This window comes from Peromyscus leucopus, chromosome 8b, assembly GCF_004664715.2.
Source record: "Peromyscus leucopus breed LL Stock chromosome 8b, UCI_PerLeu_2.1, whole genome shotgun sequence".
Classification (NCBI taxonomy): Eukaryota; Metazoa; Chordata; class Mammalia; order Rodentia; family Cricetidae; genus Peromyscus; species Peromyscus leucopus.
The window spans coordinates 63,709,332-63,723,555 of NC_051086.1; the positions used below are offsets into that span (position 1 = coordinate 63,709,332).

A 14,224-nucleotide genomic window follows, 5' to 3' on the forward strand; every position below is an offset into this window, starting at 1 on the left:
TCTATCTATATTGAATGACAGCTAAGTATATCTATTTGTATATGTGTATATATTTCTTCTTTTTCATTACTATCTAGGGGTATATTTAATTTTGATGATTTCTTCTGAGGAATAAGCAAAAAGTATCAATATACTATCCATGGAATTTGTTTTTTCACAAATGTCTTCTGACCTACATAGTTTTGAGAATCACTTGTTAGCAAAAAATTTTAATGTGCCTTAGGTGATTAAAAATTATACCTGTTTGCCTTTTAGAATTTATAGTGTTGTCGGTAAGCTAATCACTTTGCCCTTGGGGAAGCTAGTGAAGTCAGCAAATGAATTTGGAGTTCAAAATGAGCTGTTAGCTGTGACATGTGAGCTCACACTCCATGTCATGCAATGCAATAAATCCTTCGCCAGCATAATTTCCTTCTCAAAGAGAGCCCATGAGACAGCTTTGTTTATAGATGAGGGTTATGCATCTCAGAGATGCTACTTGCCTAGTGCTGAACAGCTGGCAACGTATTGGAGAAGAAATACAGAATTCATAGTCTGTGCCTTTAACTACCTCATAAGGGAAGTTAGGCCATTGGTGGGGGTGGGGTCAGATAGTTTCTCAATATCAATTATCTCTTAATCAAGAGTACTTGTTTGCCACTGTATTTGAAGGAGCTTGAGAAAACTCAGAAGAAAACTGGATGTATCCCAATCAACAGATGAGGTCTGAAAAGTTTCTCTCACCAGGTAGTGATGGCCCACGTCTTTAATCCCAGCACTTTGGAGGCAGAGGCAGACAGATTTCTGTGAGTTCAAGACCAGCCTGGTCTACAGAGTGAGTTCCAGGATAGTCAGGGTACACAGAGAAACCCTGTCTAGAAACAAAACAAGTCTCCCAACATCGTTATGAACAAGTCTCTAGTAATTGTGCTGAGTGATGCACCTTCAAGCCAAACCAAGCAGAGACTTTGTCCTCTGGGGCCGACCCTTCATACATAAAACCACAGTTCTCATCTTAAAGGGAATAAGAGATAGTTTATTCTGGAGCCATTTTGAATGACCATAGCTTGGGAACACAGATTTAGGTTCCCCCAAATACCCATGTTCCAATGTGGAAGCAGTTTCATGAAGTTTTTATAGTTTTACAGAAAGATAAAGTCATAAATCAAGGCAAATTTACAATACATTGGTGGATACATAGGAGACACAGGTATCTAGGGATGGGGCAAGCTTTTCTATGGGTCAAGATGCATTCTCAGCTTTTGGATTGGTCGAAGCCAGTTGCCTGTAAGCCAACAGATTGAAAGAGGCTTTTATCTGTTGTCACAAGATGTTAGTTCCAGTGGGGTGGGGTGAGGGGACAAGGAATGGCTATTCTGGAGGGCTAGAACTTAGCCCAAGATAAGTAGCCTTTAGACCTGCAGCATTCCAGTCTCTCCACAGTGCTGAGATTCTATTCAGCTATGGCACTGCAGACACAGCTTCCTTTTGGGACCTTCCTTCTCAGGGCCACATAGAGGGCATGTTTGAACACTGAGTCAAGATGAACTTTGCTGAATGCTTGGAGAATATTTACCAGACACTGAGTCGTGGACTTTTGCTCCATCAGAACAGGCATGGTAGGAAAAGAAATAAGCTTTCATAAAGAACAGAAATGAAGAAGGGGAGCCCCCCCCCGCCCCCCAGGCTCCTGGTGGCGCAGGAACAATCCCGGCTACTTGAGAGGCTGAGGCAGGAGGATTGCACCTGTTCAGGTTACAGAGTCAGTTCAGGGCCAACCTGGGCAACATGGTGGAGCTCTGCTTCTGAAATGGGCAAGGTGACAAAGGAGGTTAGGTCCATAACTCAGTGGTAGAGCACTTAGCATGTGCAAAGCCCTTTGTCAATCCCCAGCACTGAGAGGGGAGAGGAAAGTGAAGGCAAGGTAGATAGATGATAGATACTTCTGTGGGCTTAGCTTGAGAGCCCAAGATCTGAAGGTTGGGACTGAAGCCAACCGAGTTTTATCTGGCCTCTTGCCCAGGCCAGTGATGAACTGAAGAATCATAGATGAAGCCCTTGTCCGGCCCAATGTCAGTCATCTTTCTGGCACACCATCTCTTTTACCCAGCAGGCCTGTCGACTAGCCTGGGATGTTGCACCCTCCTTGGACTCAGGAGGTAGTGTTGCAAGTTCTCCCTTTGATGGGCACAAAAGATAGATCCTCTTATCTCTAGGCAGACGCACTTTGCTCTGACTTCTCAATGGTCTCTGCAGGGTGGTGGCGTAAAGGCTGACTTGTGAAAGGAAAGCTTCGCATTAGCACAGCGGAGGAAAATTCCATCAGTGCCTTCGAGCTGCCAGCGTGTCCTCTTGGCTTCACCCAATCTATTTAATCCACTCTTAATAAATCTGTGATATCCCCACGGTAGGGTTCACTGCCAAAGACGCCTTCTGCCTTGTGTTTTGTGCTTGTGTGTTTTATCATGGAGCTTGATCCTCAGACTCTGAGAGGTAGACCAAAGTTACTTCCCTCAATTGGGTGTGGTGGCACATGGCCCTGGAAGGTGAGGGAAGAGGCAGGCAGAACTACATATTTGAGTTCCAGGACTGCCAGGACTACATAGACCCTGTCTCAAAAACAAAACAAAACAAAACAAAAAGTTACTTCACTCAGAGTTAATTTTATATTTGGTATTTAAATATTGTTCACCATGTACCAGGCAGTATTCTTAGGGATTTCTCATTATATAGGATAATTAATTTTTATAGCAATCTCATGTAATATGTCCTATTGTTATTTCTGTTTGGCACGGGAGACAACAAAGAGGCTAAATAATTTGACTAATAATGCTCAGGAAGTAATTGGCAGAGTTGATGTTCAGAACCAAGCAGGAGGACTCCGAATTCCGTGCACTTAACGATGATCCATGCTATCTTTAGGAGAATGTCTGAGTGACCTCTGGTGGACATTTGTTAAGATCATGAGAAGGACATGGGGCTCAGGGCAAACCGCAGGGGCTAGATTGGCTCAAGGACAGGGAAAGAGAGAGAGAGAGGGAATGGACAAAGAGACACGTCAGGTGAGGGAAACTCAACTCCCACGCGTCAGATTCCCTCTTCTGCCCTTTAATGAAGTGCTGGCCTTGGTTTGTACTCATCCATAAATGTTGCCAGCTGAGATTGCTCGGTGTTGCCTCCTTCCTATGGGTCTAGATCAGCCCAGGCCGAATTTTTTTTTTTCTTTTTCCAGAGCTGAGGACTGAACCCAGGGCCTTGCGGTTGCTAGGCAAGCGCTCTACTACTGAGCTAAATCCCCCAACCCTCAGGCTGATCTTAAACTCACAATTCTCCAGCCTCAGCCTCTTGAGTGCTGAGATTATACCACATTCATCTTGGATTATTTATTTTATGTGTGGGTTGTTTTGCCTGCATATATGTCTGTATACTGTGTGCATGCTGAGTGCCTTCAGAGGTCAGAAGAGGGCACCAGATCCCCTGAAACTGGAGTTACAGGCAGGTTGTGAGCCCTCATATGGGTTCTGAGAACCACACCTTGGTCTCTGGAGCAACCAGTACTTTTACCTGCTGAGCTAGCCCTTCTGCTTGGATTTTTTTCTTAAGATTTATTTATTATTATTTATATAGTGTTCTGCCTGCATGTATGCCTGCACACCAAAAGAGTACCAGATCTTATTACAGATGGTTGTGAGCCACCATGTGGTTGTTGGGAATTGAACTCTGGACTTCTTGTCTTTTTTTTGTTTGTTGTTGTTTTGCTTTCTTTTGAGACAAGGATTCTCTATATAGCCCTGGCTGTCACGGAACTCAGTGTAGACTAGGAGGACCTCAAACTCATAGAAATCTGTTTGCCTGCCTCTTGAGTAGTAGGATTAAAGGCATGTACCACTACTCCCAGATATATTTTAAAAAATCTATAATAGTGTCAATTGTTTCTGTTTTGGCTAAGATCCAGTGTATCATGGTACCCAAGTAATAACATGGTGAGTAGAACCGTACTTCAGAATTTTGAATTTTTGACGTCTTTCTGGGCTAGTAAGATGCAGGGCTGCAGCAGCAGCAAGTCTCCCACACAACTGTGTTACTAAAATATGGCACTTGGTAGGTTAGATGTAGTAGATGTATTTTAGTTTACAGTGAGTTTATCTGGATGCGATTCCATCAGGAAATATTGGAGCATCTGTATATTACTTCATGAGATTGCTCCAAACAATTCTACAAGGAAAGGTCTGACGTCTTCGTTTGATAGGAAGGAAACAGGCATGGAGAGGTGACATGTGTCTCTAGAGTCCTGTGTGCTTATTTACAGCCACCCTCCTAGGGACATCTCCCCGTGAGTAAGAGGTGTGTCCTTCCCGTCTCACCTCTGTCATATCACACAGTGGACTTTTTTGTTTGAGGCAGGGTCTCACTGAGTAGCCCAGGTTGACTTCCAACTCATGATCCTGCTTCAACTCTTGAGTACCAGGATAGGATGCTGTACATCATCACACCTGCTTTCCCAGACAATTTTTAGAAAGGATTTTCTATGTATTTATATTCATATCTATGTCTTAGTATATATATATATATATATATATATATATATATATATATATATATATATAATCAGACAAATAAGATGGTGACCTACAGTATTGAACATAAGGCATTTGCCTTCAAGCTTGTGAAGGACCATTTGTGGACTTTTATGATCCTGATGCTGCCTGAGATCAGTAGAGCACATCCTGGTCTTGTCAGAATCGCTGGCCAAGGAAAACAGAGTTTTCTCTTTACAGCCACCCAGGAGGAAGGTATCGCTATCCCTGCCAGGCCACATGAGAAGGAATAGGCTCAGGGAAGTAAGTGACCTTATTCACTTATTGGGTGACAGAATCTGGATTGAAACTGCTGCACACCATATGACTTACAGAGATCATATACACATTTGAATCCCTTTAAATTAGTTTCATATATGTATAACATATGTACAATTTTTGGTGTGTGTGCTGTTTTGAGGCAAAGTCTCTTAGTAGCCTGACTGGCATGAAATTTTTCTGTGCAGATGAGGATAGCTTTGATTGTTTAACGCTCCTGCCTCCACTTTTTTCAGTGGTGTAAGTAACACCATACCTATTTAGGTCTCATTCTATAGCTCAGGCTGGCCCCAAACTCATGACAATCCTTCTGCTTCAGCCTCCCATATGCTGGGACTATAGGCATGAACTATCATATCCTACTTTTTTTTTTTTTTTTTTTTTTTAAAAAGTAATTAATTGGGTGGTGATATGGTAGCGGGAAGAGTGCTTTCTGTTCGTGTCTGATGAACTGAGTTTTGACCCCTGGAATCCAAAGTGGAAGTTTGAGATATGTCTCTCCTCATAGCTCTGGCTGACCTGGAACTAACTAAGTAGACCAGGCAGGCCCGGAACTCACAGGGATCCACCTGCCTCTGTTCCCGAGTGCTGGAACTAAAGGTGTGTGCAGTCACATTGGCAAAGAACCAACTCTTGAAGGCTGTCCTCTGACTTCCACACACTCACCATGGAAGGCACTCAAATGCATACGTCATACTCAAATACACACACACACACACACACAAAAAAAAAACTTTGAAAAACAAACAAACAAATAAACAGGGTGATGGGCTCTGGGGAGTATACACACCCTGGAAAACAGTCACCTTGTTCAGTAAATCATTCTGAAAAACTGGTAGGCAGGTCACTTGTCTTCCTGGACCTAGCGCTTAGTTAGAAGATTCCCTGCTCTGAGTCACGACGACGAAGCTCCTACTATAATAGACCCTGGACAAGGAACTTCTTCTGTTCTTATTCTGTAAAACAAGTAGGCTGTGGTCCTGGAGAGATGGCTCAGAGGTTAAGGAGCTCTAGCTGCACTTCCAGAAGTCGTGAGTTCAATTCCCAGCAACCACATGGTGGCTCACAACCAGTCGTCTGGCATAAAGGTGTGCATGCAGATAGAGCACTTGTCTACATAAAATAAAGATAACCTAGCTAAATTAAAAAAAAAAAAAAAAAGGCAGGGGAGACGCGACTACGGAATCTGACACATCTCTGGCAGTCCACTGCAACGAACGAAACCTTTTCGGGTTTTGCGCTTACCGCCAGCATGCCCGCGAGGGCGCTGTTCCAGTAACGAGAGCGTTCGCGTTCCGAAAGCGCGTGTCCCTCGCCGCCCGCCGTCGTCCCCGCTGCCGCGCCTGCCGCCGCCCGCGTCCGCGGAGCCGGAGGAGGCGGAGCTGGCTTGTCCCGGCTCCAGAGCGGAGCGGCAGCCGAGGAGGCGGTGCGGCGAGTCAGGGCGGCCGAGGCTCGGGCGCAGAGGCCTGAGAGGCTGGCAGGAGACGGTGGTAGTGCGGGGAGAGCGGCGCCACGGGCTGGGCGCTCCCGGCGTGAGGCGTGCGCTCCATGCGTGCGGGCCGAGCGCGGCCCCTGCGAGCCTCCGACATGAAGAAAGACGTGCGGATCCTGCTGGTGGGAGAACGTGAGTCCGCGCCCTGCCCGGCCTCGCAGCCCGGGTGCCCCCTCTCAGCCTGCCAGCCCCTCCGCTCATCCCTCCCCAGGGTTCTGCCCTGTTTCCTCAGTGCTCCTCGCAGGCCTCGTCCCCTTTAGTCCCTAACGCCCGGCCCTTTCGCGGCCAAGGTTCGTTCTCGCCTTCGCCTCCTCGAGTCCTTTCCTGTTGGGCCTCAGCGTTTCTCGGGCCACCTCCTGTCGGACCCTCTGATCGCCTGTCACTCGCTGCCAGGCAGATGTTGGACAGGCAGACTGAGCACTTGGGACTGCGGGAGCCGGCTCGCGGGCACACTGGGGGAGGAGTGTAGAACTAGGCGACTTGTGGGCAAGGTCAGGTTTCTGGAATTTTATTTTTTATTTTTTTCACTTGCTGCCTTCGCTGCAACTGTGCATGGGCATTAAGAGAGAGCGTTGGGTTGCTTGTGTAGCTCAGTAGAAGAGCTCGATCACCTACAAGCGTAAAGATGTGGGTTCAGTCTCCAGCGCAAGGGAGAAAAAAGACAAAGTTTAAGATAGCGGTTTTTTTTTTAAATTAAATTTTTTTCTTTTGTTTTTACCTTTTGCCATGCTTATGCCTTGCGTTGGAGTAACTCCTGGTAGTCGCGGTATTTCCACAAAAATTTACCCGCAACTTCAGGTTAATACGAGAGAGTACTCAGTGAGCGGTACTTAACTAGGGAAGAACCTTTAGTCGAGGCATCTGTGACCCTAAAAGTCTTAATTTCGCTCCTTGTTAGCCATCCCGTAGTTATGTGGGATTATATGAACAAGAGCAGGCCTATAAGACAGCAAAATATATACACGCGTAGCCAAGACTCCCCAGGGATTGTTAGGTTTTACTTTTTTGCCAGTTAAAAAGAGCAAACAACAAAAACAGCGCTTTTGCTGGCTGACATGATGACAGTACCCCAGGGACTCCCGATCTCACTGCAAGTTACATGACTCAGTTATTAAAAAGAGGGCTAAAGAGGACTTGAATTGGTTTAAAACTTCCTTAGTTAATGTTTTGCCATTTCTGGTTTTCAGTTCTTTATTCCAAGCCACGTTACATTTGGAGTAGCCTCTATAGGTCACTGTGATACATACCAAAGGAGGAAAATGCACATATTACATTTTTTTAAAAAAAACTTGGGGTAGGGTCTGCCCTTGGGACCCAGACAGAGGGAATCAGGAGTCCTAGAACTAGAGTTACTGGTGGTTTGAGCCACCCTACTAGGTGCTGAGAACCGAACTTTGGTCCTCTGTTCTTAACCGCTCCAGCCCCAAGTCTGCACATTTTTGCTATGGTGATAGTGTTCTTTGAGAAACCCAGTGTGGTGTCTCATGTCTGTAAAATCAGGACTTGGAAGAATTAAGGCAGGAGCGTTGCTGTGAGTTCAGAGCCAACCTGGTCTACATAGAGAGTTCTAAGCCAGTCCGGGCACTGGGCCTCAGAAAGGAGTGGGGAGTGGGCATGCCTACTACAATGGACTATTTACCCATGGAGCTGTAGGTGGTTTTTGTTTTTTGTTTTGTTTGTTTTGTGAGAAATCTTGAGTCAGAATTTGGAAGTAAGCTTAGCTAATCATAGTTTGCTTTTTGGCTTTCAGTTTTGAATTTTAGGTTTTGTTTATAATGATATCCTAATCTGTATTTTGCATCAAGTTCTCTGATAGTAAAGGAAGGCATTATTTAAGGTATGATTGATGCTAATTGATTTGGAGCAAAATTAGGGAAAGTGAGCCGGTGATCCCTTAATTGTATTTTATAAAAGTCTGGTATTTTTTTTTTTAAATCAATTTTTCAAAAAGATGGGTACGTGGTTTGGATTTATTGTTGAATATAGGAATCAATTATATAGCATTAATGTATAAACTATCTGAATAGAAATGCCATGTATAAGTAAGATTTAGTGTCACTGTTAGGACATTTGTATTCAGCTTTAACAGTATTATTTAGGAATATGCAGAAGTTTAAAATTTATTAGAAAAGTATGTCATTCAGTAATAAAAGCAAACAAGAGAATTGGTATAACTATATGTAAGTTTTCTGATCATACGGAGAAACTTGATACAAGAGAATGCTTTAGTTTTTTAAAGAAACACTTTTTTCCCCCCTAAAAGGGTGGTACCAACCGTGCTGATGGCACACATCTGTAATCCATTACTCAGGAGTCTGAAGCAGGAGGATGGAAAATCAAAATTTTAAAAGGGCTAGAGTATATAGTTTAGTGGTAGGGCACTTGCCTTTCATACCTGAGGCTCTAGGTTCAATCTCCAAGTATAGCACATGCAGCAGAAGGTTGGTACCAAAGCTTCAGGCTGTCTACTATTAAGACAAACTGTAGCCGGGTGTGGTGGCACATGTCTTTAATCCCAGCACTTGGAAGGCTAGGATTACTGGCTTGTGCCACCCTTCTTAGTTGATGCTGTTCTTGGTATCAAACCCGGAGGCATGGTGCTTGCTTGGGAAGCACTCAAGTGAGTTCCTCCACTCTTGTATACATATATTTTCAAATTTTAATGTTGGAAGTATAGTTACACTCAATTGAAATGTAGGATTTCAGTTATTTTAATGGCTGGTTTTGGTAGGGAAGTCTTTTTAAGCTTTACTTTTTCTTTCTTTTTTTTGTTTTTCAAGACAGGGTTTAATCTATATGTAGCCCTGGCTGTCCTGGAACTTGCTTTATAGACCAGGCTGTCCTCAAACTCAGACATCTACCTAGTGAATGCTGGGATTAAAGGTGTGTGCTGCCATCACTCAGCCTAAACCTTACTTTTTACATTTGTTGATTTGTGTGCAAATCTGAGCACAGTTTATGGGAGTTTGTTCTCTCCTTCTGCCATGTGGGATCTGGGGATTGAACTTTGGTAGTTAGGCTTTGCCGAAAGTGCCCTTACCTGCTGAGCAGTCTCACAGGCCCGACTTTTTGAGATTTAATGTAAATACTTGTCAGCCTTTAGCCTAGTTGTAGCGTTTTAAATCCTAGATTGGGCATACCCTTGTCATCCTAGCACTCCGGAGGGAGGAGATATCACAGGTTCAAGACCAATCTGGCTTACCTAGTGAGTTCTGGGCAAGTCAAGGCTACATAGTGAGATACTAGCTAAACACACACACACACACACACACACACACACACACACACACACACGATTTAGATATTTAATGATTAAATAGTAGGTAAATGTGTGTCAGTATTTTAAGACAGATCTGACACATTTATTCCTGTAGTATTAGAAAAAAGTGGTTATGATTTGAGCTTTTAACATGTTTATTTAAGTACATCTAGTTTTTAGTTGCTTTAAGATGGTTGGGGGTGGAGGATGCTAAGAGAAAGAAACATCCATCCTTTCTGGTATTGTGGATTTCAAGTCTATTCTTTTGTGGTGTTCTGTTACTTTGTATTCCTGTCAGTGTCTGTCCCTGAACCAGGCAGTGGCAACTTCATTCATTGTTGCTTTGAAATGGTGAATGGTTTCAATATTGTGTTGTCCCATTCCTCCTGCTGTACTGCTGAGGTGAAAAGGGTATTTTCTTGGCCCTTTTATGACCCATGGAGGCATCATGTTAACTAACTAACTAACTGCTTTCTACTTAGTGAAAAGATGAAGGAACTTAGGATGCCTATAAAATCTTAAGGCATTTTGCTTGCAAAGAATAACAAAGTATTTTAAATGTTATTTATGTTATAGCTTAATTATTGTTTATCAAATACCATTCAGATCAAAAGTGAATTACTATTCTCACGAAACATATTCCTAAAAGTCTTTAAAAGTGCACTCACAACACTTGGGAGGCAGAGGCAGGTGGATCTCTGTGAGTTCAAGGCCAGCCTGGTCTACAGAGCAAGTTCCAGGACAGCTAAGGCTACACAGAGAAACCCTGTCTCGAAAAAACAAAAACAAACAAATAAAGAAATCAGGCCAGCCAAGATAGCTTATGGGGCAAAGGTGCTGGCTACCAACTCTCAACCTGAGCTCAGTCCCTGGACTCACGTGGTGGAAGGAGAGAGGCAACTCCTGAAAGCTGCCCTCTGACCTTCATACCTGCACTGTGGCGAATATGTGCACTTCAGAGTGCCCAGATGTGTGTACACGCACGCACCCCTGCTCTCCAGTGTCTTGTTTGCTCTCCTGGTACTAATGGCACTGTGTTGATCAGACTTGGAGAAAGGAATATAGGTGTGGACAACAGTTGTCCTCCATGCCATCCCCTACCTATGGTTAATGAACTCATTCTGTAGACCAGGTTGGTTTTGAGCTCACAGTGATTCACCTGCCTCTGCCTCACAGGTGCTGGGAACAAAGGTGTGAACCACCACCACCATCACATTTGGCTAAACTACCATACCTTTAATTGTTCCTTGGGAACAACACAGTCATCCCCTCCTTCCCTTCCTCCCACTCTCCTTTTGAGAGAAAGTATCACTTTGTAGCCCAGGTTTGTTTGGAAGACCATTATGTAGGCCAGGCTGGCCTCACCCATGGCTATCCTTCTGCTTTAGCCTCCCATTATGGGGAAGGTCCTTGCTGGGATTATTTATCCGATTGCTAAAGGTTAGTAGTTAATAAGTATAACTTCATAGTCCCCCTCCTCCCTACTTTATTCTAATTACAGTTGTTTAAGAAGAACCAACACTTTGTGTGTGTGTGTGTGTGTGTGTGTGTGTGTGTGTGTGTGTGTGTGTGTTTGGTTTTTCAAGGCAGGGATTCTCTGTGTAGCCATAGCTGTCCTGAAACTCACTCTGTAGACAAAGCTGACCTCAGATTCACAGAGATCCTTCTGCCTCTGCCTCTCGAGTGCTAGGATGAAAGGTGTGTGCCATCAGTCCGATGAACTGAGACTTCTTAATATAAAAGAGAAACATAAAAAGAAATGAAAAGAACCATTTCTTTTGCCATTTGAAGAAAAGGGTGTGTGTTTGTAAGAAAACTAGCCAATATGACTGGAAGGGTGATAATTGGAATGGCAGAATGTTATTTCTCCTTCATAAATATTAGGAATTTTCTGTCATTTAGAACTAGACATTTAAAAGAACTGATAAAAAGACAGAAATTTCAAACCCAGATAAACCTAGATAATTTGTTCTATATTATAGTCTCAGATAGGTGGTGTATTGTAATGAATTGGAGACCTCTGTCTTTAAGAATAATTATGATCCTGGGCTGGAGAGATGGCTCAGCGGTTAAGAGCACTGACTACTCTTCCAGAGGTCCTGAGTTCAATTCCCAGCAACCACATGGTGGCTCACAACCATCTGTAATGAGATCTGGCGCCCTCTTCTGGCTGGCAGTCATATGCTGTGTATACATAATAAATAAATCTTTTTTAAAAAAAGGTTTTTTTTTAAAAAAAAAAAGAATAATTATGATCTTGCATTTTATAAGTCACTTAACTATTTCTCAGGCAAAAAAGACTAGAGAACATTAGATAGTTGGCTAACAAAGATAATTTTTATCTTTCATATTAATATGTTAAATATTTATATCAAACTTACATTGCAGTTTATATTTTGGTTATAACATTCAATTTGTAATACATTGTTATAGACTTTATTATAAATATATTTTATATAATATTTATACTATAATCTTTATAGTAAATATAAATTCTAACTAGTATATTTAAAGAAGAATTTAGGATTTCTTTTCCTCATGGAAATGTTTCTGGAGCAGTTGAAAGAAAAATGTTTTATTTATTTTTGAGACAGGTCTCACTATGTAGCTCTGGTGGACCTAGAACTCCCTATGTAGACCAGGCTGGCCTTGGACTCAAAGGGATCCTTTTGCCTCTGCCTCTTAAGTACTGGAATTAAAAGTGTGCTATCATGTCTGGCTCTAGATGAAATTTTTTGTTTGTTTGTTTGTTTGTTTTTTTGTTTTGTTTTCTGAGACAGGGTTTCTCTGTGTAGCTTTGCGCCTTTTCCTGGAACTCACTTGGTAGTCCAGGCTGGCCTCAAACTCACAGGGATCCACCTGGCTCTGCCTTCCGAGTGCTGGGATTAAAAGCGTGCGCCACCACCGCCCGGCGGTTCTAGATGAAATTTTTATAATGTAGTGAGTTAAATTGCCTCAGATTGTTTTCTCGATGAGGTAGGATATGAGCAAATACATAAAATCACACTGAGAAGTGGTAATGATACACATGACTTTAACTGAGTTAGCCACACTCCTTGGGCCCACTGTCTTGTGTGTCCCTGTCTTCAAGCATCAGTAAAGTTGTTCAGTTGTCTTCTTTACTCTTGCTGTGTTAGAGGCCTCCCCTGTTGAATATGTCTGTAGTTTGATAGGAGCCTGCTGCTGTTCAGGCAGCCAGAACTGCTCTTTGGACTGCTGAGCTAAACAGTGAAGAAATCTGACTTTCCTCATCATGCTGTTCTCTCTATTCTGAAACTCACAGGGGGCCAGTGGGTCTGAGGGCAAAGAAGGCAGCCATGACTAGGAAGAAGATGGTTGTAATGAGTTTGCCATTTGATTTCCTTGGTGCTAGGAATGCTGTAGTAAACAGCAAATAGTCTCTGCTCTTGAGAATTTCTAGAAATTTTTTAGAAAAATTTTTAGCTGATGAAAAATATCCTATTTTTATCAAAGTCTAGGAAGACCTCAGGAGCCCACTGTTGTTAGGATGGAGGATTGTCTGGGTCTTATGCAGATGCAGCACTCTTAAGAATATACATTTTTTGAGTGTGTACAGTAGCACATTCCAGTAATCCTAGTACCCAGGAGGCAAGAGGCAGGAGGATTACTGCAAATCTGAGGCAATTCTATATATTGAGTTCCAGGCCAGTCAGAATCCCCAAACCAAACAAAAGAATGCGTGTGTCTTCAGAACATCAACAGATATTTTTTTCTTCCTAGATGCCAAATTACTGATTTTTCTTTCATTTGTTTGTTTGTCTATTATTTTGTTTTTTGTTTGTTTGTTTTGTCTCCCCCCACCCCCAGACATGGTTTCTCTATGTAACAGCTGTGGCTGCCCTGAAACTCACTCTAGACCAGGCTGGCCTCAAACTTACAGAGATCCACCTGCCTCTGCCTTCTGAATGCTGGGATTAAAGGTGTGCATCACCACCACCCAGATTATTTTGATTTTTGAGTCTGTCTCTGTTGGGAGTAAAGGCATTTTTCTTTTTAAATGGCCCTTCCTCCCTCCCCTCCCAGAGTCTTGTACATGTTAAGCTATTGATCTACCACAGACTTATACCACAGCCACAGATGAGTTTCCTGACATATTGTTGTACAGATGTGTGCTGTTGTTTGTTTTTTGGCTCTTTTCGGCTCTTTTGGGGGGCTGCCACCCAGCTTCCAAATAAATCACATGCAGAGGCTTATTGTTACTAATAAATGCCTGGCCTTAGCTTGGCTTCTTTCTTTCCAGTTTTCCTTAACTTATTCCATCTATCTTTTGCCTCTGGGCTTTTCCCATTCTCTTACTTCTGTAAATCTTACTCTTACTCTGTGGCTTGCTGTGTAGCTGGGTGACTCTTCCTTCCACTAAATCTCTTCCTCTCCTCCCAGTTTCTCCTTCTATATAGTCTCTCTGCCTGCCAGCCCCACTTATCCTTTCCCTTGCCTTGCTATTGGCCGTTCAGCTCTTTATTAGACCATCAGATGCCTTAGACAGGCAAAGTAACACAGCTTCACAGAGTTAAACAAATGCAACATAAGCAAAAGTAACACACCTTAAAATAATATTCCCCAACAGACTTGAGAAGCAGATTTCTTTCTTTTCTCATGTCCTCTCTGCTCCCCCAT

The 14,224-nt window shown here is 43.0% G+C and overlaps 1 protein-coding gene across 6 annotated transcripts in view; it reads left to right on the forward strand.

Moving 5' to 3' along the window:
• The first annotated feature begins 6,186 nt into the window (after window positions 1-6,186).
• Window positions 6,187-14,224, forward strand: part of Rhot1 (ras homolog family member T1) — a 74,146-nt gene continuing 66,108 nt past the window's right edge. For 3 of the 6 annotated variants that reach the window (XM_028866956.2, XM_028866960.2, XM_028866959.2), the window contains exon 1: window positions 6,188-6,459. In XM_028866956.2, coding sequence (XP_028722789.1) covers window positions 6,384-6,459 — 76 coding nt within the window. In that variant the 5' untranslated portion in view covers window positions 6,188-6,383. Of the gene's footprint in view, window positions 6,460-14,224 lie in introns of all 6 variants that reach the window. The other 3 variants (XM_028866954.2, XM_028866955.2, XM_028866961.1) reach the window with 2 other exon arrangements.